General features: G+C 49.2%; 1 protein-coding gene and 1 non-coding gene across 4 annotated transcripts in view; both read right to left on the bottom strand.

Annotated features, from left to right (window-relative positions):
- The window catches only part of FHAD1 (forkhead associated phosphopeptide binding domain 1), a 138,108-nt gene that overhangs the window by 27,393 nt on the left and 85,968 nt on the right, over positions 1–24,747 (bottom strand). For all 3 annotated transcript variants that reach the window (XM_032653758.1, XM_032653773.1, XM_032653769.1), the window contains 6 exons: positions 17,383–17,453; positions 15,622–15,774; positions 12,429–12,536; positions 5,431–5,538; positions 2,872–3,045; positions 655–877 (listed from right to left, as the gene is read on the bottom strand). In XM_032653758.1, coding sequence (XP_032509649.1) covers positions 655–877; positions 2,872–3,045; positions 5,431–5,538; positions 12,429–12,536; positions 15,622–15,774; positions 17,383–17,453 — 837 coding nt within the window. The remainder of the gene's footprint in view (positions 1–654; positions 878–2,871; positions 3,046–5,430; positions 5,539–12,428; positions 12,537–15,621; positions 15,775–17,382; positions 17,454–24,747) is intronic.
- LOC116745126 lies at positions 21,162–21,268 on the bottom strand. Its single transcript, XR_004347279.1, has one exon. It is a non-coding gene; the product is annotated as a U6 spliceosomal RNA (small nuclear RNA).

Here is a 24,747-nt window from a genome sequence, read left to right as displayed (position 1 = left end):
GGGTGGGGGCTACTGGCATCCGGTGGGCAGAGGCCGGGGAGGCTGCTCAACACCCTAAGTGCACAGGACGGCCCCCAACCAAGAGTCCTCCAGCCCAAATGACAATACTAGTGCCGAGGATGAGAAACCCTGGCCCGAGGCCTCTACTTCCAGAACTCTTTTCCAAGAGCTCACTGTCTTTAGTTTTACGCATCACCTTGGTCATTCAGGGTGAATAAGTGCTCACAACTCTTGAGTTCTTTCTTCAGCCTCTTTTTTTTTTTTAAAGGGATAAACCCCAGCTGGTTATAAAGTTGCAAATTGCTGATGGCAGAGAGATGCCTTTGAAAGGCCCCTGCACGGGATGTTTCCACATGGAAAAGATGATTCCCGTTGTGCTGCTCTGACACCCCTAACAGCCCCGGCAGCCTGTGCCCCTCGCTGGCTGACCGGCTCGGCACAAAGGCTGTCCCTGCTCATTGCTGTTACTTCTGTTGAACCTGGGCCTTGAGGGCGCCTAACCTTGCTGTGTAACAAGAAGAAAAGGCCTCCAGACAATAGAGGAGCTTTTAAATGAGGCGCAGACTTTTCTTCTGCATCAGCCTAGGGGGACCCACAGGGTCATCAGAACCTGCCCTGAACACTAAGATTTCCTCGGCGTCTCTCTGGACCAACCTGGGTCATTGTCCTTCAACGTTGCAATCTCTCCTATTTTTTTACGGTGTTCGGTCTCTTTCTGGAGTCTTTCTTCAAGACTCACAATCGTCTGGGTGTGCTGTTTGATTTGGTCCTTGTATTCCATGATCTGTTTTTCAAATCCGTGCTTCTGAGATTCCTGTTCTTCTTGGAGGGCCCTTACTGTGAGCTGTTGCAGCTGCATCCGCTCCTCCATCATGATCTGGGAAAACAGACGTGGTTAACATGATCTTGGGAGCTGGATAAGAGGACGATAACAGCAATAACAACATGGGCCCCCTGCACCCACCAGCACCAAGCTCCGCCCTGCCCCAGGACCTTTGCATGTGCTGTTCCCTCTGCACGGTACAATCTTCCCCCAGCTCCTCACATGGCTGACGCCTCATGTGACAGGCCTCAGCTCCAATGTCACCTCCTCAGAGAGGCCCTCCCTGACTGCCTATCTGAAGGAGACATGACCCTGTTTTATTTCCCCTGAGGCACTTATCACCATCTGAATGATCTCATGTCTTTATTTCTTGCTCCCACTGGAATGTAAGCGCCATGAGAGCAGAAACTTACCCTTTCTTATTTACCAATATGCCCACAGCATCAGTGTCTAGATCCCTGCCACAGCATCTAGACCCAGATGCTCAGTAAGTGTGGGTTGAATTAATGAGTGAACAATTTTATAAGAGAAAAGTGAATGAATTTTAGTTCTTAAAAACAAAAATGGGGCTTCCCCGGTGGCACAGTGGTTGAGAGTCCGCCTGCCGATGCAGGGGACACGGGTTCGTGCCCCGGTCTAGGAAGATCCCACATACCATGGAGCGGCTGGGCCCGTGAGCCATGGCCGCTGAGCCTGTGCGTCCGGAGCCTGTGCTCCGCAACGGGAGAGGCCACAACAGCGAGAGACCTGCGTACACGCAAAAACAAACAAAAAAACCCAAAAATGATCAGTGGTCCCCTGATGGTGAGTCAGAACTTTTCCCTTGACCGCCCCCCACCTTCCTCCCCTCTCGGGATGACATCATTCTCCTGCTACCTGGATGACGTCATCCTCTTCCTCCTGATTCCCTTAACACGTTGAGCCTCTGATCTTCTCCAGATGCGTAAATTCTCTGCCTGAGACGCTCACACGTGCCTGCTCTCTCAACAATCACTCCCCCAAGGCTGTCTTCCAAATTTTGTTCCCATGTCTTGCTTCTTGCCCCAAATTTATTTTTTTGCCCTGCCAAAAGTTTGGGCAACTTTTGAACTTGGTACCCCACCCTCGTCTCAGTCTGAATTCTTCACCTTCTCCAGAAGACAGCCCCTCTCCCACAAGAGACCCCCCCCCCAACACACACACAAACCCCAACCCCCATCTTCCCCGCATCTCCACTGTGTGCCATCAGCTCGCCCGGTGCCCTGGCTCCAAGCTCGCCCGCCTCCTTTGGTTCCTCCCTCTTCTCAGTGCTCCTGTCCTGTCAATCAGTTGTCGAGTCTTGCCATTTTTCTGCTCACTCTCTCCAGAGCGACTCCTTCCTTCCCCTGCTCTGCTGCCCCGAGTGTCCAGGTCCTATGACTCAGGACTACAGCAACAACGTGCCACACCCTGAGCCGGTGTCTCCAAGTCCAGTCCCACTCAGGTTCACTCTGTGCACTTCTGCCAGGTCAATCCTCATCAACTCCTTGTCCACAGACCTGTCTGTTCAACGTATGAAGGACAGGTGGGTGCAATACTGAGCCCTGATGGTGGAGGGCCTTGAAGGCTGAGATGAAATTGGAAAACATTATCTTAACGTCTGAGGAATAGTCACTGATCCCTAAATTCTGGGGCTGCTCAGTGCTTCTGCCTGATCCTGTGAAGACCCTGAATTACAACATCTTAGAAGACCCTGGACAGAGGGTGTCATCATAGCTTCTGTTTACTTTTTATACTAAACTAATGCTTCTCAGCAGAGGGTGATTTTACCCTGCCAGAGACATTTGGCAAAGTTGGAAGACATTTTTGGTCATCACAACTGGGGGAAGGGTGCCACTGGCATCTCGTGGGTACAGACCAGGGATGCTGCTACACATCCTGTAATGCACAGGACATGAGAAAGAGTTACCCCACCCAGAACATCAACAGTGTAGAGGCTGAGAACCCCTGGTCTAAACCACGCATCCTCATGGCATCGTGATCTCGCACTGAAGGGAAAATTCTCCCATCCCCAGAAGGCACTGACTTACCATTTTCGTCTTAGCAGTTTCCAGTTCAGCTAATGTTTCACTTAATTTCGTGGTGAGGCTCTCTGCTTTTAGACTTTCAGCCGTCTTTGTTTTCTGAGTCTTTTCTACCATGGCCAATGCATCATTTAATTTATCATTTAAAATGTCTTCTTTTTGCATTTTTAAATCTATTTCCTAGACAAACAGCAAACATCAAATTAACAGAAATTCAGGTATAAATATCTACCATAGCCTCTCCCTCCCCTGTTTTCAGAGAGGAGGTGACCTCTGTTCTGGTATTGTTCTGTTGATCCTTTTAAAGTCCAAAGTCCATGTTTTCTCTGGAAGGTTCCAATGATTACAGAACTCTTTTTTTATATGCAGCTGAGATCTGTCTACTTGAGATTTCTGGTCTCTGAGCTCAGTTCTGTCACCTGGAGCTCATCGAACAAGTTTTATTTCTCTTTTATGAGACAGCCCTTTAAATATTTGAGGAGGGCTGTCACGTCTCTCCCTAAATCTATTTTCCAGGATAAATGTGCCAAGTTCCTTCACCCCTTCGTCACAGGACCTGCCTCCAGGACACTCCTCCATCTTCCTCTGTGGCTTCGGCCCTGGGGTGACCTCCCCTCGTCCCGTGGGGCCCCGGCAAGATTGGACTCTGGTCGCCATGTCCTCAACACCTTCTCCCTCCTCCCGGGACCCATTCTTCCGATCTTTGTCGAAATTCTACTCTCCTCCTTGGGTCCATTCTCCAACACTGTGGAATGTGGGCTTCGTGACAGGCGCCGTGCTGGGGCTGGACGCACTTTATTTATTTATTTGACTTCATTCTTTAGAGCAGTTTTAGGTTCACAGTAAAACTGAGCAGAAAGTACAGAGTTTCCATGAACTCCTGCCCCCATCACATGCACAGACTCCCCCACTGTCAACATCCCCATCAGACTGGTACATTTCTTACACTGATGAACCTGCCTCCACACATCATTATCACCCAAAGTCCATAGTTTACGTTAGGGTTCACTCTTGGTATTGCACATTCTGTGGGTTTGGACAAATGTACAGTGACATGTGTCTACCATTATAGTATCACACAGAATAGTTTTACTGCCCTGAAAACCCTACGTATTCCGTCTGTTCACCACCACTCCCCTAACCAATCCTTGATCTTTTTTTTCTTTTTTTAATCCCTGATCTTTTAACTGTCGCCATAGTTTTGCCTTTTCCAGAACGTCATATAGTCGGAATCATACTGCATGTAGCCTTTTCATGAACATTATTTAATCCAAAACAACCCCCCCAGGGGACTTCTCTGGCGGTCTGGTGGTTAAGACTCCATGCTTCCACTGCAAGGAGCATGGGTTTGATCCCTGGTTGGGGAACTAAGATCCCGCGTGCTGTGCGGCGCAGCCAAATAAAGAAAAAGAAAAAAGAAAGAAAAAGAAGAAGAAGAAAAAAATAACCCCCCAGTGATTCTATGTATGGTAATATTTGGGAACCTTTCTTTGAAGAAAACGATCTAAGATCGATGTGAATAGACTTGAATATCTGTTTAGTCCCATCTGGTCTATTTATTTATGTATTTGGCCGCATCGGATCCTTGTTGCGGCATGCGGGATCTTTCGTTGCAGTGAGAGGGCTCTTCGCGACGGCGTGTGAGCTCCTCTCTAGTTGTGGCGCGTGCAGGCCTAGTTGCCCTGCGGCATGTGGGATCTTAGTTCCCCGACCAGGGATCGAACCCGCGTTCCCTGCATTGGAAGGCAGATTCTTAACCATTGGACCACCGTGGAAGTCCCAGCCCCATCTGGTCTTGAAAATCCTTTGAAATTGTATTTACCTGTATTTAAATTTAACCCACTATTGTCAGGTTGTGTGTTTATCACGTGCCTTGACTTTTGAGATACAGGCTTGCATGTGTTTGTGTGTGTGTGTGTGTGTGTATGTGTGTCTTGTACTGTTGGGACCCAGGAGGGCTGAATCAGTCCTCCAGCTTGGAGGTGCCTAAGACAGGGCCCTGTGCAACAACTTCTGCTTCTCCTGCATCTCCTACTCTCAGTAATAATCGTAAACGTGGTTTGATTATGAAGGTGATGATAGCGATGATGACAGATTCTGGTGGAGAAATAGCACCAAGGCGATCAGACATTCAGGCATCTATATCCTGCCGCCCCCTCTGTGACCCCGAGCAGCTGAGCCTACACCAAGGTCAAGGATAGGGAGAGGAGGGGTGATGATGAGAAGTCCTAGAGTCAGGTAGTCCTGGGTTCAGGTTCTGCCCCTCCACTTCCTGGCTGTGAGATGATAATAACAACAGTAATAAAGCATGCAGCATTCACTGAGTGCCGGGTGCGTGTCTCTGTGTATGTCAGCAGTTAAGCCTCACAACTCCGTGAGGTTGATCTATCGGATCATCTGTATTTCATAAGTGGGGAAACCAAGGCACAGAGGTGGCAACTCCTGCCTAGTGTCCCACAGCCAGGGGGTGGCAGAGGTAGGATTTGAACCCAGACCGCCTGCCCCCAGAGCCTGGGGCTCAGCCATGCTGGCTCCTCCATGCCTTTTCCTCTTTGAGACTCATACCTCCTTCTGCTTGGTTATGCGGTTCTCCAGATCTTGTACCTTTTTCTTTTCCTTCTCTATGGCCTCCTTCGCTTTGTGTTTCTCGTAGGCGATGCTGCTCTCTGAAATCTGGAAGTCAACAACAAGCGGTTTGAGGGTGTGTGCACGAGAAAGGAAGGGAAGTGACAACGGCAAGGGGAAGCCAGGATTAGTAATCGTTGACACCAGTGAGTCAGGGTTTGGGAGTGAGAGCTCAAGGGACTGGATGCTCGCTGGAGAGAGAGGTGAGAAGGGTGGCGTGCCCAGCACGGTGAGAACCCGCAAGTCACGTCTTGGTTAGTTGTGTCATTAAAAGAGGGAGTTATTCGTCTTTCAGGATTTCTGGGCTGGTGTTCAGGAAGTGACAGGCTGGTGAGTGTTCAGGTCAAGGCACTGGGCGCTGAGCCACGAACTAAACCACTAAACGGACAGGTGACGGCACCAGTGTGGTCCCTTGTTGGCAAGTACCTGGCTTCTTGGGAGGTGGGGCAGGAGAGGCAAAGGACAGGGGTGGGGGGCGGGAGGGGGTGGGGGGATACACCTCCTGTGCCAGCAGGCCTGACGCCTGTGGCTTCAAAGGACACTGGCGGTCTCTCTCCAGCCTACAAAGGCTTGGGTCCAGAAATTGAAGCCCAGGACAGTTTGGGACTGAGCACATATACCCCACAGATATGGTGATGGAGAGGGGATTGGAGCCCAGCCTCAACTACACAAGCCCCAGGAGGGAAACAGCCAGAGTAGGGTCGAGAAACTCTGTTTGCAGTTGTTGAAACTCTTGTAGTTATGCCTCCTGTACAAATATGAGAGTTCGCAAGAATAACATTTTAATGAAATAAGTAATTTATATATGCATAAACAAAAGACTGGAAAGCTATGTACCAAAATATAAATAATGGCTATTTGGGGTGAATTGAGATTCTGGTAATTTATATTTTCTTCTTTTCACTGGTCTGTATCTTCTAAATTTTCTTTAGTGAACATACATTATTGGGTAAAAAGAAAATCTACTGGCATTGTTGTACTTTGGGGGTGGGTGGCCCTGGAGAAAAGAGGATCTTCCCGACAGCCTTGCTGTTCTAGCATTACGTCCTGGGCCTCCATCCCCCCCGCCCTGCTCTGCACACGGGCCTCCCCGCCCCACCTGGGCTCTGACTCTCCTCCCTGCATGGGCCTGGCATTTTCCCACTGCCAAGTCTGCCTAAGACTGTCCAGACCCCACCCTGCGAGTCTGTGTCCTGCCTGACGTAAGAGGCCACATGCCGCACGGGAGGGCACCCTCCCTTCTCTTATCCTGCGCCGCTCGGCAAATTACAAAGGAAAATGATGATGATGATACTGCCCACGCTCTAAATTCTGCAACATGAGCGCCTGCACTGTTCACTGAACGCGAGCCCCCAGGTGGCGTCTGCCCCGCATTTTGCAGGTGAGGACACAGAGGCTGTGAGTGAGGCAGTGAGAGGGTGAGTAATGCATCAAGGTCACACCATCAGGAAGTGGTGGTGCCAGTTCAGATGCCAGTGCCCTGCCCTAGCCACCCTGCCACCTGGCTTCTGGACCTGGCCTGAGCTGTCCTCCTGACTCCAGCCCCACCCTACCTGGAGGCAGGAGACATGCTTGTGTATTCAAACGTAGACTGGCACAGAGCCTGCCACCCTGCTCAGCAGCAGCCCACACTCTAAAGCCCCACCCCTGGCCCATCTGTATAAGGGCTGATGTGGGGGCAGCTGTGACCACAGTTTGGGTTCTACCCCTTAACAAGGCTCGCTCTGTGTTGGAGCTCCCTCGCCCTGTGTGGACTCTGACCTCACTTCCCTGCAGGGGCTGGCACAGCCTCACTCCCAAGGTCTTTGCTTGCCTGTCCAGCCCCCATATCCGGCCATGCACTCCATCCTCCCCACCCAACCGGGACTCTGACCTCACCTGCGGAGGTGGTCACAATGCATGCACGGACTCCTCGAAACAAACCTCTGTCACTGCACCCGCATTAGAAATGGGGGCACAGAGAGGGCAAGGGGCTTGCCCAGAGTCACACAGCATGTTGGGGCAGAGCTGGAATTGGGACCAGAATCGACACTTTTAGCCCACCCAGCTCTGCTGCCATGCCTCGCTTCGCCTACCCGGTGTCTCCCTCTGGCTTTCTTCCTCTGACCCATTTGGCTTCCGTCTTGTTCCAGCTTGATTTCATTCTTCCCGTCCTGCCCCTGTCCCTCTGGCAAACTCCAGTCCCTCTCCTTTGCACTTGGGACCCCTGACCTAGTGGCATTCTCTTCCCGCAGATGTTCCCGTGGTGTTCCCTCTGCCCTCCAGTTCTTACGCAAGGTCACCTCCATGGAGACACCCTCCCCGCTGACGGGCCACTCTCTAACCCACCCTGGTTTTGTCTACCCCACAGCCTGTGGCTCTGGAGTCACCTGTGTTTGTTTACATGGTTGTCTGTCCTCCGCCCTAGAGTGGGGGGCATGACTGTGGTCCGTCTAGTGCTCTGCAGTATCCCTGACACCCAATAAGGTCCGGCACGTGGTAGGTACTCAGTAAATATTTGCAGATGGATGAATAAAACTGAATTAAACAATTCATTGAGTCACCAGCTTTGTTTCTGGAAGTTCCACGAGAGCCAGCACATGTCTGTGTGTGCCCCCTCTGTCCCTACAGTCCGGCTCCTGGAGATGCCATCACAGGTCACTGAGGGCACGGCCACCTGGCCCCCTGGCTCCGAGAGCCCTTCTTTGACTTTCAGGGCATGACTCGGGCGTTCATCCCTCCTCTAAGCCTTGGGGCCTGCCTTTCATGGCGGCTCCGGCTGGTAAGCCCAGTCCCCAGGCTGGTGGCAGTGGATGTCACTGGCTCGGCCTGGGCCTGGCACTTGGACACCCCTTCCCCCTCCCACATCACCCTGTCCTTGAGGGTGTACTTCTCATCTCTTCCAGAAGGCACTGACCCCTGGTGCTTATTTGATGTGACCACCGTGTGAGCTGGTTGTGTACCGTCTACTCCATCTTACTCTGCAATGTTTGTGTCTCTATCTGTCCATCGGCCCAGGGAGGGTCTACTTTGGAGTCTATGAAACTAGGAGGCTGGCGCCAAGAGGGTGTTTTCCTACTGTGCCCACGCTGGGTGCATCATAAATACCTTTCGACGACAAGGAGGATGCTGGCTGAGGGACTGACCCAGATGCCAACCCAGCGGGTCTCCCCTGGAGTGCAACTCCCTTCCCTAGGTAGTTGGCCAGCAGTGCTTTTGAAGACGGCCCTCTGTGCGCGAGTGCAGTTCTAAGTACTTAATATACACTAACTCATTTAATCCCGCGAGGCAGGGACTGTATCCCTCCCCATGTTACAGATGAGGTAACTGACGCACAGGAGGTTAAGTGATCTGCCCTAGGGTCACACAGCTGGTGAGTCCTGTGTTGTGATATCGGCCACTCTGAACGGAGGCACCGCTCCCCACCTGCCCGCTTTACCACCTGCTCTACATCAGGGCACCGAGACACAGCCTCACATCTGGTTCTGGAGCTCCTTCCAAAGGGCTTTTGGCTGCCACCGCCCAACTTCTCTCTCTCTGCTCTTCAGACCTCCTTCTGCTGGGTTAAGTGGTTCTCTAGATCTCGCACTTTTCTCTTTTCTGTCTCTAAGGCTTCCTTTGCTCTGCTTTTCTCATGGGCAATGCTGCTCTCCAAAATCTGAAAATCAATGACCAGTCCTTTTGGTTGCCTGCACATTTAGGGGGAAAATTGCTAATAACGATGATACTAATTATAATGACAGTAGCTCAAACGTTGAGGGTTGGTCTTCCGTGCCAGGGCCCAAGGCCAGCGCTTCTCACTCACGTCACTCTCACGGCAACCTCATCAGAGAAGTTAGCGTCACCATTTAACAGATGAGGAAACTAAGGAACGGAAAGTTGGTGAGGGTGCGGGGACCATGAAGTTTGTTAGTGGTGAGGCCAGGATTGAACCCCTCACGTTGCCTGTGGGTGGAGGCCCTGGCAGGGAGCAAGCCAGCAGAGGCGACCAAGCCTGTCTTATTTCAGAGTCTGAGCTCTTATCATTGTGCCAGGCAGCCTCTGTGATAAGAAGAAGAAAAATCTCATTAATAATGGAATTTCCCATTGTTGAAGTAAATCTCTGAAAGACAATCAGGTCTCTAGAGGAGGGCAGTGTATTGAATTAATGAGCTACACATAACAATCTCTAGGAGGGACGGGGCAAAGCTCACAAGGGAAGCTCTGAGAGGATGCGAGGGCTGTGATTGGTATTTAGTGCCCGCAGTCAGGGAATTTCACCTAGGAAGCAGCTTGCCGATAAGCCGTCCAGTTAAATGGTTTATGCAAATTGCAGAAGGCTAGAAGTTGCCGGTAAGGCCCCTGTTTCTAGTCACTGCAAGAAAGGGCACCTCAGATTCATCATCATTATGTTAAAAAAAAACCCAAAAAACAAAAAGAAAGGGCACCTCAACTCTCAAAAGGGTTGTGTTTTAAACACCAGCTTGGCAGAGGTCTGGAATTTGGAACACGGTTTCCATTATAGCTGGTGGTTAGGGTCTGAGATTAGTCTGCAAAAATATCTAATCCATAATATGGAGGAAATACTACACATTTTAATATATTTTGCAGTGAAAAGCAGTTTAAAAAACGCCAACACTCATCTGTTCCAATACCAGCCCCCAACGAAGCAGAAGTGCAGTAACATCGCGGGAGACTGGCGTCTCCCATGAGACGTGAGGGAGCCGAACGTCTGAGGAGGGTTCCGGGTTAAGGCATTTTCCTGCCCCACTGCGCCTGATCTCACGTCTACACGCGGGACTTTGCTCTTGGCAGCTCCTCTGCAGCCGAGACGGGCGCTACGCACTACAGGGAAGCCTGTCCTCGTGCGACTCACGCCCAGGTCCCGTCCCCCCGGGGCCACTTTGCTCCCACGCTCCTGGGCAGGTCATGGGAATTAATCTTTAACGTTACCTCCAAACCCGCATTATGACCTAGTGATTCTGTCGTCCTTAAAGATGCATCTGACAGTGTGGAGGAAGGTCTAATAGAAAGAAAAATCAAAGGACTCTTTGAGGTTGATCTAAGTCTGTGTCTGGGATTTTAATCTCAGGTTCCCCTGACAAGAAGCCATGGAGAGGTCCTGCCGGGAGAAGTGGGCTGACGCTGTCCTAGGCCTGGGTGACCCGGCCACAGCTCCTCCCTGCCATGGGGCTGTCCACCACCAGGCTTTCCTTAAATCTCCCTCCTGAAGTGCCCCGTGACCTCGAGATCTCTAAAATCAACGGGCTTCTCCATCTTTGTGCTGATGACCTCTCAGTGGCATTTGGCCGCCGGGAACCCTTGTGACACCCTCCTCCTCCTTGCCACCCCTGGAGAAATAACTCAGGACCAGGTACTGACACTGTTTACACAGGCCTGCAGAGCACAGCTGCGCCGGAGACCTGAGTGAGACCCAACACATAAACACTTTCCCTCTCTGGATCGGATCAAATGGCATGGGCTCTGCCCACCAGGCTCATTATTTCTCCCTCACTGGTGGGTGGGCCAGGGTTTCCCTCTGAGGAGTAGGGATGCAGTAGGGGATTGGTAGGAGGCAAGTACCTAAACAGAAGTGGAAGTACAGTGATTGAGAGTATTAATAGCTACCATTCTTTGAGAGATGATTCTGGGTCAAACACTTTAGTGTACATTATCTCCAATCTTCACAGCCATCCTTTAAAGAAGGTAGGTATTGAGCCAGTAAGTAGCCCAGCCAGGCTGCAAAGCCTGCACTCCTCACTCCTCTGCGCTGCCCCAGGACCGAAGCGCTAATGAAAACATTTTGTAAAAAAGACTCAGGGATCTGAGGGTGACCGCGAGGTAAGTACGAGTGAACACTGTAATAGGGCTTTTGCAAAAGCCATTTTGGACATATCAATAGAAGTACAACATCTTCAACGAGGGAGAGAAGAGTCCTGCTCTAGGCCACTAAATGTTGGAGAACTGTGTCCAGTTTTGCCTACAAAAACTTTAGGAAGAAAACAGATGATGGGTTGCAAACTCAGATGCCTACAGGGGCTCGACAGTTACCCAAAGTGAAGTGGGTTGTGTGTGATGCAATAGGGAATGGCGAGGACTGTGGCAAACTTCTGCTACTTGGTTCCACTCCAGCCCGTTTTTGCCAAGTGGAAAGGAGGGCCAGATTTCTGAACTTTTCAAGAGAGGGTGGAAATCTGGATTTTTCAGTATAGTTTATGAATTCAAGAAAAAACACTCTAGGACCAAACGTAACATGTCTGCAGGCCCTTTTCAGCCAGTGAGCTGCCCATCTGTGGCTTCTGGAGCACAGAGCAGCTCAGAGGAGCGGAACAAGGCCATGCTCCAGGACTGTGAATGGCATTTGGGTCTGGAGAGGAGCGGGTGCCTCTATTTTCAAGCATCTATAAAAGGTTATTCTGTGGAAGAGAAAGTATTCAATAGACAGGTCTTGCAGGAGCCCGGGGTGGGGGGGCGGGTGGAGGATTGAAACCCTTCTGGGAGAAAGTCTGAGTCAATTCAACCTAAAGGAAGAATGTTCTGCCTGCCCAAGGCATCAATGCTGGGATGGACTGCCCCGGGCTGCAGAAAATTCCTTGGTGGTGGAGCTGAAGGCTGGATGATTTTAGGATGTTGTTGGAGGATACACGCAGCCCTGAAGTCCCACGATTCTGTAATTCCTCCAGTTTTGGGATCTGGGATACAATCTCTGCGCAGAAAATGCTCATGTCACCAATCCCAACTTGTCCCCTATCTAAGGCTGTATTTTACGCTGTTTGCAATTTTTCCAACTAACTGTGGGTTAGGGTTCTCTCCTAGAGTCCCCCTTGCTTCTTCTCAGACTAGCTGAGCCCTCCCAAGGACAAATCACTCTAGGAAACTCCGCCACGCGCTTCTCCCCATCATCTGTGGTTCTGAACTTCTTCCATTTGGCCCTCAAGCCGGATTTGGGCTGGAGCCAACTATCTCCCCGAGCTGCGTACCTCCTTCTGGCGGGTTAAGCGATTCTCCAGCTCTTGGACTTTGCTCTGTTCTTCTTCTAATGCTTCCTTTGCTCTGCTTTTCTCCTGAGAAATGGTTTCCTCCAAAGCCTGAAAGTCATGATTGTTGTTTAATAGACATGGTTACCATAGTAGGGATCTGGACTCTGTGCCAGGCACTGCACGGATTCACTCTTTCACTTTTCACAACAAGAAAACTCTTTCACTTCTCACTGCCACAGAAAACCGTGGGCAGTATACTTAGGGGCTAAGAGTACGGGGTCTGGAGTCGGCAGGTCCAAATTAGAGCCTCCGGTTGATCCTTCCTAGATGTATAGTCTTGGGCAAGTGAGAAGCTTTAGAAGCCTCAGTTTCCCTGTCTGTACAGTGGGGACAGTAATGGGTTGATGTGAGGAGCAGATGAGATGATGAACATGAAATACTTGTCACATGATAACTATTCACTAGTAAAGATTAATCATTTCTTCTGTCATTTCAACTTTGCAAAGGAGGAAACAGGCTTAGACAGATTAAGGAATCTGTTCAGTTTACTAGTAAATCACGTCATCAGGAGTTTGAACCCTGGTCCCTTTGACCCTAGAGACAGGAGTTGGCGAGCTATGGCATCTGGGCCAAATCTGGCCCGCTGCCTGCTTCTTTGTAAATAAAGTTTTATTGGCAACCCTCCATGCTCATCGTGGGTTGCCTACAACTGCCTCTGCACTGCAACAACAGAGCTGAGAATTCACGACAGAGACCATACGACCCGCAAAACTGAAAATAGATACTATCTGGCTCTTCGTGGAAAAAGTTTGCTGCTCCCTGATTTAAACCATTAGTGTGTGCACAAATCAGAGGACTGCTGATCATAATAAAAAAAGAATGTTAGCTCCATAAGGGAACCTAGAATTTCTTACCCTTGAAACAGAGTCCTCAGACAAGTTAGGACTCGTGAGGAGTTTAATTAATGAATTCGGACAAGCATATTTTTAGAAATATGGGGATGATGGTGTCATGTGGTATGAGGGAGGTTCACTTAAAATCGGGGCACCTGGCACTGGAGTCTGGAACAGTACTTTCCGATGAGTCCCTGGGGTCGAGCTGATCAATGTGCGTGTCTGGGGAAGGATGACCCTCGACGGGACGACAGTGGACATGAGCAGTGGCGCTCTGTCTCGGTGGGTCCCTGGCGTTGCGTCGCCCTCTGCATGGGCTGGTGTGCGCGCTGAGCTTTGTTGTGATTAAAGGGGGGTCAATGTCAGCCCTTGAAACCCTGTATCTGTTGGAATCGATGTTACAAATGGGCGTCTGGGAGGCCCAGGCCGGTGCCCAGGGTGATGTTGAACATGCTGGGGCTGCAATACTGCACATCCACAGTGGGAATAAGTCAAACCAAAGTTAAAACTAAAATAAGACATTTGGCGAGGGAGAAGTTAATCAGAGAGGAGGGAGGAAACAGGTGGAGAGCCTGGTGGAGATTTTGAAGATTTCTAGGTTCTTTCTGGTTTTATTTCCCTCTCTGTGGAATGGCACTGGCTTCTTCTATGTCTAATTGTCCTTCTGGAGGGAGCTGCCTTGATTTAAGGCTGTTGTGAATGGTACCTTTATGTGGCTCACAGGTGATTTTGGTCAGGTGGTTCTTCCTTTTTAATCTTTTATTTCACAAAAGGCAGAAAGGCAGAGAAAGAGGCAAACAGGAGAAGAAGTAGCGGGGCGTGAACTAGAGGATGAAAGGGAGCAGGCAGAGGTCTTTGCCTCTTGGAGGGGTCTGGAGAGTGAGGGTGTGTGACAGAAGGACGGTCCAAGCAGGAAGTCACCAAGCTTCTCCCGGTGAAGGCGGAGGAAACGGCAGGTCCAGTCCTTCTCAGGGGAAGAAAGGAGGTGCTGGGGGGGAGTTGGGGTCCAGCGGATCTGGTGCTGCTGTCTTGAGGGGGGTGGAGGAGGGGCAGCACGCTGTGGCCCTCCACCGTGGCTGCACATTGGAACCACCAGGGAGAGCTTACCAATCCCAGTGCCTGAGCCACACCCTCACCCCAGTTAGGTCAGAACCTGGGGGTGGGGTGGGGGGAGGGGTACAAGGCATTAGTATTTTTTAATCTCTTAGGTGACAAAAGTGCAGCCAAAGTCATGAGCCACTGATCTAGGATGATGGCGACCGAGGTAGTTAAATTCATGGTGGGTCCCTGAATATCAGAAAGGGCCAACTCAGGGACAAGGATGAGAAGCAGCCCATTACGTTCAGTCTCCTGGCTTTCTCCTGAGATTCTGATTCAGTGGGTCTGGGGTGGGGCCCAAGAAGCTGTATTTTTCACCAGCGTCCAGGTGGTTCTTATCGGCCAACTTGGGGAAAACCTTCTTCTAAGACTTTGTGGCTGAAAATGTAGTCTGCAGAGCTGTGCCATCAGTACCAGCTGGGAGCTGGTCAGAAATGCAGAATCCCAGGCTCCCCCCGCCCCCAAGACCTGCTGGATCAGAAGCTGCATTTTAACAGCATCCCCGCGTGATCCGTGGACACCTCTGAGTTGAGTTGAGAGGCGCTGCTGTAAAGTACCCTCTAATCGGCTGGTTTCTGGAAAAGTAAGTAGCAGTTTTGGCCATGTGTTTCTTTTCTTTTCTTTTTTTTTTTTTTTTGCGGTACGCGGGCCTCTCATTGCCGTGGCCTCTCCCGTTGCGGAGCACAGGCTCCGGACGCGCAGGCTCAGCGGCCGTGGCTCACGGGCCCAGCCGCTCCGCGGCTTGTGGGATCTTCCCGGACCGGGGCACGAACCCGTGTCCCCTGCATGGGCAGGCGGACTCTCAACCGCTGCGCCACCAGGGAAGCCCCATGTGTTTCCCCTGATATGCATGAAGAGAAAGCAGAAGACTGAAATACTATTGGTTGGTCTTGCACACACTTAGACACAAACCGGGACCTGCAGTAACGACTGGGATTTGTATCAATAAAATCAGCTGCAGTATATAAACAAAGTACCATTTCTAGACATTTCAATAACCTTGCCTCTTCAAGTTGATCTCCGAGTTTTAGGACTCAAGCTTCATGTTAATTCCTCCTACATCATTCACGCTCTTTAATTAATTTAGTTCCCAACAAGGAGTTGCTGAGATTCCTCCATCTAAGTACACGCCCTCTGTTTCTCATAGGAAAGCCCATTTCATCAGTTTCCAGTAGTAAAGAGAAGGACGGGGGCCACCTTACCGATTTCTCTTCCGTTAGCCGCTTGATTCTGGCTTTCAGCTTCTCCTCTTGCTGTAGCCTTTCCTCGGTCAGCTTCTCCTTCTCTGCCAGATGCTGCCGTAACTTTTCTTGCAGCAAATACTGCTGAGTTTCCTGAGAACTTTTGATCTTGATCTGAAATGAGGTGAAGGGAAATGCAGCTGATGGGGGACAGGACTAACGCAGGAGTCATTTCCACTACCTTTGGGGGCGAGACAAAGGTTCACGAAACTTTCTTCAAAACACAGAAAAATGATGCTTAGCTTAGTAACTAATAGGGAAGTAGTAGAGCATCGTGGTAAAGAGCTCAGACTCTAGATCTAGATAGAATCTCAGCTCTAGTTCTTTCTAGACACTTCTTTGTATAGAGAACGAGGTTAATACTAGTATCTGCCTCTTAGAGTTGTAAGAATGAGATAATGATGGAAAGCTTTTAGCACAGTGTTTGGCACATAGTAGGTGCTCAGTAAGTGGTAGTTAGACTTATTTGTTATTATTTGCTGAGTGTAAGAGAAAAAGCAGTGAACTAGGGCCAGAAAGCCTGAGCTTTTGTCTTGATTCTTCCACCAACTATCTGTGTGACGTTGAAACAGTCACCTAGCCTCTGAATGCCATTGTCCATCTCTGTAAAATAAGGAGAATGGACTAGATCAGGGGGTGGCAAACTACTGTCAGAAGGCCAAATATGGACCACTGCCCATTTTTATAAATCAAATTTTATTGGAGCAGAGCATGCCCGTCACACCCGTTCATTTACTTCTGTCTATGGCTGCCTTTGCTCTACAACAGCTGGTCAGATAAGTGTGGCAGAGGCTGTATGTCCTGCAAAGCCTAAAATATTTACCATCTGGCCCTTTACAGAAGTTTGCTGACCCCTGGACCAGATGGCCTTTGGGGCTGATCGTAATGGTGGTCCCAATATTTCACCCTTCCTCTATTCATATCTTTGGCTCTGTAACTTGCAGTGCCCCCCCATATCCCGCCCCCTGACACTGAACTCAGTCATGTGACTTGCTCTGGCCAATGGGATGTTGGCAGACATAACACAAGCAGAGGATTGAAAAGCATTCCATGATTGGGCCTGCTTTCGCTTCCCAATGTCTGCTTCCTCTGCTAGCACCATGAGAACGTGCCCAGGCCAGCCTGCTGGAGGATCAGAGACACGTGGAACACGTGGAACAGAGCACAGCTGCTCCAGCTGAGGCCAGCCTATATCGACCAAGGTCCAGCCAACACTCAGACACGTGAGCAAGCCCATCTAAGACCAGCGGACCCACCTAGCGGCTGCCCCCAGATGTGTGATCAGTAGACAATAACTGTGGAACACTGCTAAAAGTGTTATGGTTGTTTATTATACAGTATTAATACGGCAATAGCTAGCGGGGAGATACAATCCCGAAGGATAATTTTGCCTCTAAAATGTCGACATCATGTAACTTCTGGTAATTCTGCTGCCTATACTGTGGCTAGCTGTACTTCTTCCACTGCATTTAATAAACAATTGTAAAGATCTGATGGCATTTACATGTTTCTGGTTTTTGACAGAGGAAAACAAGCCTCCTTGCCCTCCTAGGAGATCTCAGCCACCCTGTCTGAAGCATTTCGTGTGCAAATGGAGGTATCATTTCACCTTTTGGAGGATGTGTGCTGACTACCTAACAGAGGAGAAACAGAGTTAAAATGCTCAGGGCTAGGTAAATTCTAAGAAGGAGCTGAAATGAACTTTTGAAGTTCAAAGATTACCTGAAGTTCCTGGGTCCAGCTTGTAATCTTTTGATAATGTTCCAGAAGGTATTTCAGATACAAAGGCAATCCTTAAAGAGAGAAGCAAGAAGGTAAGTATCAATTCAGTTCACTCCCTTTGCTTTCTGAATAATGTCTTCACAGAGCTTGCCGACAGGTGGGTGAGGGCAACGCTGCCCTCCCATCAAGGAAACGTGAGTTGCCATCCACCCTGTGTTTTGTTTTTTTGTTTCTTGCGGTACGCGGGCCTCTCACTGTTGTGGCCTCTCCCGTTGCGGAGCACAGGCTCCGGACGCGCAGGCTCAGCGGCCATGGCTCACGGGCCCAGCCGCTCCGCGGCTTGTGGGATCTTCCCGGACCGGGGCACGAACCTGTGTCCCCTGCATCGGCAGGCGGACTCTCAACCACTGCGCCACCAGGGAAGCCCCACCTTATGTTTTTTAAATTGTTGATCGGCTTCGGTTGGGCTCAAGTCCAAGTTTCTTTTTGTGGGCGGACAATAAAAACCATCTGCAGAGCTCCTATCGACTAAGTGTCTACCGTGTGCAGCGCTGTGAGCTGAGCAGGGGATGATATGAAGCCATTCAGCGTGAGAGACAAGGTCTACGTGCCTGGGAGGAAGCAGGCAGGGACTCCAGGTGGCGTGGAAATGATGGCTGAAGGAGTGGAGAAGTGTGAGGGTCCCAGAGGAGGCGCCATCATTCACCTGGAGTGATCACTGCTTGGCCGAGGACCCACTGGGCGTGGGCATTGGTGGGTATGCAGAGTTGGAGGGGATGGCGTTTCAGAATGGAAGATGTGGTTGGGTGAATGATGCCTCCCCCCCCAAAGATGTCTGGGTCCTAATCCTTAGAGCCTATGAACATTACCTAACAGGGCAGAAGGACCTTTGCAGATGTGGTGAAGTTAAGGATCTTGAGATGGGGGCGCTTATCCTGGATCAGCTGGGTGGACCCGATATAGTCTCATGGGTTCTTACAAGAAGCAGACACAGGGAGTCTGACTGCAGACAGACAGAGCCGGTGATGTGACAGAAGCAGAGAGCTGAAGACGCTCCTCTGCCATGAGCCAAGGAAAGCGGGGAAGTTTTACTTCCTCGCCTTTTCCGGTCTAGAGACTGGAAAAGGTGAGGAAACGGATTCTTTCCTAGAGCCTCCAGAAGGAACCAGCCCCTTGCCTTTACCTTAGCGAAACTGATTTTGGACCTTTGGCCTCCAGAACTGTAAAAGAATAAATATGAGTTGTGTTAAGCCCCTAAGTTTGTGGTAATTTGTTAGAACAGCCATAGGAAACTAATACGGGGGAGTGAAGGCAGGAGGCAGGGTGAGAGGTGGGGAAATGCAGTGCATGTTCTGGAAGAGGGTGGAGCTTAACTGGGGTAGAGCAGATGATGGGGGAGGGGAGGAGTAGAGGGCAGAGCTGGGATGGAAAGCTGAGTTCAATTTGTGGCCAGCCTAGAGCAGTAGCCTAAAGAGTATAAACTTGATTTAAACATCACTGAAATGTCATGAGTGTGACCTGTGTGCCCGGCCCTCTGCCAAGCCATCAGCGCATCACCCCGCTGTATTGTCCCGCCATCGCCTCCTTTTACACATGAGGCAGTCGGGCTCTGAGACATGTGGCTGCTGGACGCCACACAGCTGGCAAATGGCTGAGCCAGGGCTTGGGCTCACAGTGGTGTGACTCCAGGGTCTGAGTCACTGCTATTTCAGCTTCTGATGGAGCAGTGAGTTGGCTTAATGAAGGGTGTTTTGTTATTTTTTCAGAAAAATAACCGGGATGTAATAGAGACGAAGGAGCCAGCAGCATTTCTTAACTGCAGCATTCTCGACGTGTTGGGCTGGACAGTCCTCGTTGTGGGACCCGTCCTGGGCACTGTAGGACGTTTTAGCAGCATCCCTGGCCTCCGCCTACTGGCTGCCAGGAGCATCACCCACCCAAGCTGTAATTATCAAAGATGTGAGAGAGTTTCAAGAAAGCAAACCGAGAGGGCTGGGTAGGTCAGAGAGAACACGGCGGGGGAGTAAGGTGGGGCTTCGGTGCAGGGGGGCCACGTCAGTTGCCAAAGAGGCAAAGTAGGAAGTTGGTGGTGAGCACACAGGGTGTAACGCACTTCAAGGTCTTAATGGACAGGAGTACGAGCAGTAGAAAAGGAGCTGAAGAAGCAGTGGTCCCAGTGAAGATGCACCAGCTTGAAGCGCTTGTTTGATGATAAAGGAGAAAGATGGAGTGAGAGGCTGTATACGCTGAAGAAGGAGGTCATGATTCAGGAGCTTGTGCACAAGGTGGTCTGGGAGGGAGAGAGAAGGGGAGACTCAGCGAGGGAAGAGCTGCATTTGGAAAGAGAACGTAGTGAGGGAAGATAGAGGGAAAGGAGAAAAGATGGGTGCGGAGAGAGACAGGAGGGGAGCTGAACAGGCTCGTGCCTGGGCCCCTGACCTCTGACAATGCCACTTGCTGAGAATTTCCAGCTTGGAAGAGTGAGAAGAATAATATTATAATAATAGCGATTCAGTATTAACCACTTGCTGTGTGTCAGGCACCATGCCAGGAGTTTAACACGTGATATTTTCTGATCATTACAAACAGCCCAGCAAGGCAATGTGTTTGCATTTATAGGTGAGACACAGACACTCAGCAAGGTTAAGCTATGGAGCTGGTAAGCAGTAGGATCAGAATTCAGACCTAGGTCTGTCATTCTCTTTTCAGAGAGACTAGAGGCTGGAGAGTGGAGGGCTGGGCTGGCCGATGTGAAGGGTGCGTGAGGAGAGGGGCACTCGGAGGACCCCGAGATGGCAGAGATGGGTGATGCTGACTTGGGCTGTTGGAAAGAGGGATTTTCTTCTTTGGGAGAAGAAGCAATTCTTGATTATAGTTCTGGTTACAAAAGTTACACATGCCTGTTACACAAATCCAAACAGGGCAGAAACCCATAAAGTGGAAAGTGTCCCCCCACTGTATCCTCAGTGGCCGGCACACAGTAGGCCTGCAATAAATAGTTGTTGAATGACTGAGTGAAAGTCAAGGCTCACGCAGTCTCATCATGCTGGGATAATACTCTCAACACTTATATGTCTTTTCCTCTAGATTTCTCCTGTGGTCAGATATTGGCATTTGAAAAAAAAAAAAGGAGGGGGGAGAACACTGTGCATATTGTATTACAACTTGCTTTTCTTTTTTTTTCACATAAAAATACTGCATATCTTGGATATCTGAGAAAGAGCGATTTTCTATGTATGCAGGGAAGCCTTTTATTTGCAACAAAGTCTTGCAGAAATAGGCACAGTCAACTGAGCTTGCAAAGAAAAATGTAAAAAGTCCTTTCTTTCCCTTATCAAAAGAAGCTGAGAAACCAGGCAGGAGGAGAGGGGAGCTAACTTTTAAGGTCCTCCTTAGTTGTTTCCTGTCTTCCAGTGGGACCACACAGTAATCCTTCAGCAATCAGATTTTTTTTTTTTTGGTCACAACTTTTTTATTTTTTAATTGAGATATAGTCAATGTACAGTATTGTATGTTTCAGGTGTACAACATAGTGATTCACAATTTTTAAAGGTTATATTCCATTTATAGTTATTATAAAATATTGGCTATATTCCCTGTGCTATAAAATATATCGTTGTAGCTTATTTATTTTATACATAGTAATTTGTGCCTCTTTTTTAAAATTGGAGTATAGTTGCTTTACGATGTTGTGTTAGTTTCTACTGTACAGCAAAATGAATCAGCTATATGTATTCATATATCCCCTCTTTTTTGAATTTCCTTCCCATTCAGGTCACAAAAATTTGGAACGCTTCATGAATTTCCGTGTCATCGTTGCACAGGGGCCATGCTAATCTTCTCTGTATGGTTCCAATTTTAGTGTATGTGCTGCTGAAGTGAGCACAGTAGTTTGCTCCTCTTATTTCCCTACCTCTAACTTGTCCCTCCCCCTTTCCCGCTCCCCACTGGTAACCACTAGTTTGTTCTCTATATCTGTGAGTCTATTTCGTTTTTGTTATATTCACTAGTTTTAGTTTTTAGATTCCACATAAAAGTGATATCATACAGTATTTGTCTTTCTCTGTCTGACTTATTTCACTAAGCGTAATACCCTCCAAATCCATCCATGTTGCTGAAAATTTCATTCTTTTTTATGGCTGAGTAGTATTCCACTGCATAGAGATATACATAGATATATCTGTATCACATCTATCTTTTTGGGGGGGCCACGCCATGCAGCTTGTGGGGTCTTAGTTCCCCAACCAGGGACTGAACCTGGGCCATAGCAGTGAAAGCATCGACTCCTATCCACTGGACCACCAGGGAATTCCCCACTGCATCTTCTTTATCCACTCATCTGTTGATGGGCACTTAGGTTGCTTTCATATCTTGGCTATCATAAATAATGCTGCTATGAACATTGGGGTGCATGTATCTTTTTGAATTAGTGTTTTTCATTTTGGGGGAATAAATACCCAGGAGTGGAATTGCTGGATCATATGGTAGTTCTACTTTTAGTGTTTTGAGAAACCTTCAAACTGTTTTCCATAGTGGCCACACCAATTTACATTCCCACCAACAGTGCACAAGGGTTCCCTTCTCTCCATATCGTCGCCAACACTTGTTATTTGTGTTCTTTTTGGTGACGGCCATTCTGACAGGTGTTAGGTGATATCTTAACCAATCAGATCTTTAGTAGTGACCCCAATCTCCTGGGCTACTCATGACATGATCCAACAATACTTACTCAACCTGGATTTCCCTGAAGGATTTATTCCAGGATTTTACAGACCTAGCTCATTACGTGCGTTTTATCCCTTAGGACAATATTTTAAAAGGCAGGTAGTATGGTGGTTCAGAGCAGGGGCTTTGAGGTCAGAGGGACCTGGATGGAGTCCCAGCTTTACCACTCGGCAGCTAGGAAATGCAGCCCGTTGTCAAGAGCCTAGGAAGAAGGCCTGGGAAGAGAACTGAGTGCTCACAGCTAAGAAAATCTGACTTGCTGTCAAAGAGAGATACGGCAGGGGTCACAGGTAAAGGCACCTCGGCGTGAGCAAATCAAGCTGCCCTGCCTGTGCGCATATCCATCTGCCTGCCATCCACGTTTAGTTCACATTAAGTCAACAAGTATTCAAGGCTGATGCTCATGGCAGCTACCGTTTACTAAGGCTTACGTGTGACCCCCTGATTTGGGTACCACATCGTTTAATCCTCACAACTACCTGGTGAGATCTTAACCCCATTTTACAACCGAGTAAACAGAGGCACACAGAAGTCGACGCTTGCTCACACAATGAGTAAGCGCACACTTGAGAGTCCAACCTTAGCAGCCGGTCTCCAAAGCCTGAGCTCAGAATTATTCGCTATAATGCAAATGGGGCTTTGCTGGGGCAAGGCCCGCCGCGTGCATCAGACGCCCTTCACTCCAGGGAGTGAAACTCTCAGGTTTGTCTCTGTTCAAGTTAATGACAGAACCTGTCCTCTAGGAATTGGGCATGTACCTGGTACCCCTCTGGATCTTCGGAGGGCATGTGGGGTCACAGAAAAAACACGAGTGCTAGGATCACAACGACCTCAGTTTGAGTCCTGACCCTACCATGTACCAGCTGTGTGACTTTGAGCACGTTTCTTAATGTTATGGATACTCAGTTTCCTTACTTGCAAAATAAAGACAATAGTACCTGGCTCTGGTTGTTGGAAGATGAAAGTACACGGTACATGTAAAACAACTAGCACGGTGACAAGTGCCCAGGAGGAGTTAAACAAACCATGGTTCCTACCCTCCTCTTAGGAACTGTGAACACAGAAGGCTCTTAGCACTGTTTGTGTATGGTGATGAGTGACCGGGGATCCCCTGCTGGCCTCAGTAATGGGAAGTACCTTGAATCACTGATCATGGTGGACTAACACATAAAAAGGTTTTGAGCCAGTTTCTTCATTTCTAAAATGAGGATACTGTTACCTGCCTTATAGAGCTGTTGTGATGATGAACCGAGGTTATGTATGGAAAATACTTAGAACATTGTCTAGAATATAAGTGCTCAATAATGAATGATGGCCACCGTTGTCACCATCACCATCTAATCATTATTCTCACCACCATGACCATCGCCATCCTCATTCCTCATCACCTTAATTACCCTCGCCATCCTCACCATCATCCTCGCCACCACCATCCTTGTGTAGATGCCTCTAGGAACTAGGTACAGCAGTACCTAATACAGAGAATATAGGGGATACTCTAGCCCATCCCATTCTTTTAGTCTTTTGGGGCTTTGCCATAATATTGCTAGCTCTGGAAGATAAAATGCCTTTTACCACCAACTTCCTCTCCTAATGAATGAATAAAGAATGGGCCGTCCTCACTAACTTCTCTAGTGCCCTCTATCCTTCCTCTTGACTTCTTAGAACCAAGTAGTTGTAATCACAGAACACAGTCCGTGTTTCCCCAACAGGTGCTCTGTAGAACATTTTCCAGGAGTTGTTAGCTGGGGGTAAGGGCAGCAAGAAAGGAGAAATGTATTTTGGGAACATCGCATTCTTTATCCCCTCCTTGTGGATCCATAGTGCGTATCAGTGCAGGAGGGATTCTGCAGAGACCTGTTTTTGTGTGTGTGTGTGTGGTACGCGGGCCTCTCACTGTTGTGGCCTCTCCCGTTGTGGAGCACAGGCTCCGGACGCGCAGGCTCAGCGACCATAGCTCACGGGCGCAGCCGCTCGGCGGCATGTGGGATCTTCCCAGACCAGGGCACGAACCCGTGTCTCCTGCATCGGCAGGCAGACTCTCAACCACTGCGCCACCAGGGAAGCCCCTGATGGCTTAATTTTGCAACCCATGTTTCTTTATGGTAACGTATGACTAGATTTAGAGACAGAGGCTTCAGTGACTCCTGAAGTCTGGGGAGGGGACAGTGCACACATTGCTTGGCCCCGCTATTACTAGGATAGAGATCATGGTCTTTCCTTGTTTTAGTTCTGATTTTGAAGAACAGCTAGAACTGTGTTTCATGCACACTCAGACTCTGCCATGATTACAACAACAGTAATACTGGGGTTGGGGAGGGGCTGGGTTGCTGGGAGAAATCCAGCCCCCCTCTTCTCTATGCTATCTGTGAGGGGCAGGCACTTACAGAAATGTTAATCTTGATTTTGCCTTTCTTTTTAAAGACGTTTAAAAGAAATTCACACCACCTTCTGGATTACTTTAGAGATATCCTGGCTGGGGTTGTTTAATCACCTGAGTTGAAAACCACTCCCTCTATTCATTATTGTAAGAATGTCAAATTTGTACAGCCCCTCTGGAGAGCGATCTGGCAAGAAGGATCAACAATGAATGTTGGAGTTTCCCAGGTGTGGCCCTGGGCTCTCCCTTCTCATTCAATA

Source organism: Phocoena sinus, chromosome 1, assembly GCF_008692025.1.
Source record: "Phocoena sinus isolate mPhoSin1 chromosome 1, mPhoSin1.pri, whole genome shotgun sequence".
In the NCBI taxonomy this organism is placed as follows: Eukaryota; Metazoa; Chordata; class Mammalia; order Artiodactyla; family Phocoenidae; genus Phocoena; species Phocoena sinus.
The sequence above is the reverse complement of the archived record's forward strand: the minus strand, read 5'-3'. Positions and strand labels throughout refer to the sequence as shown.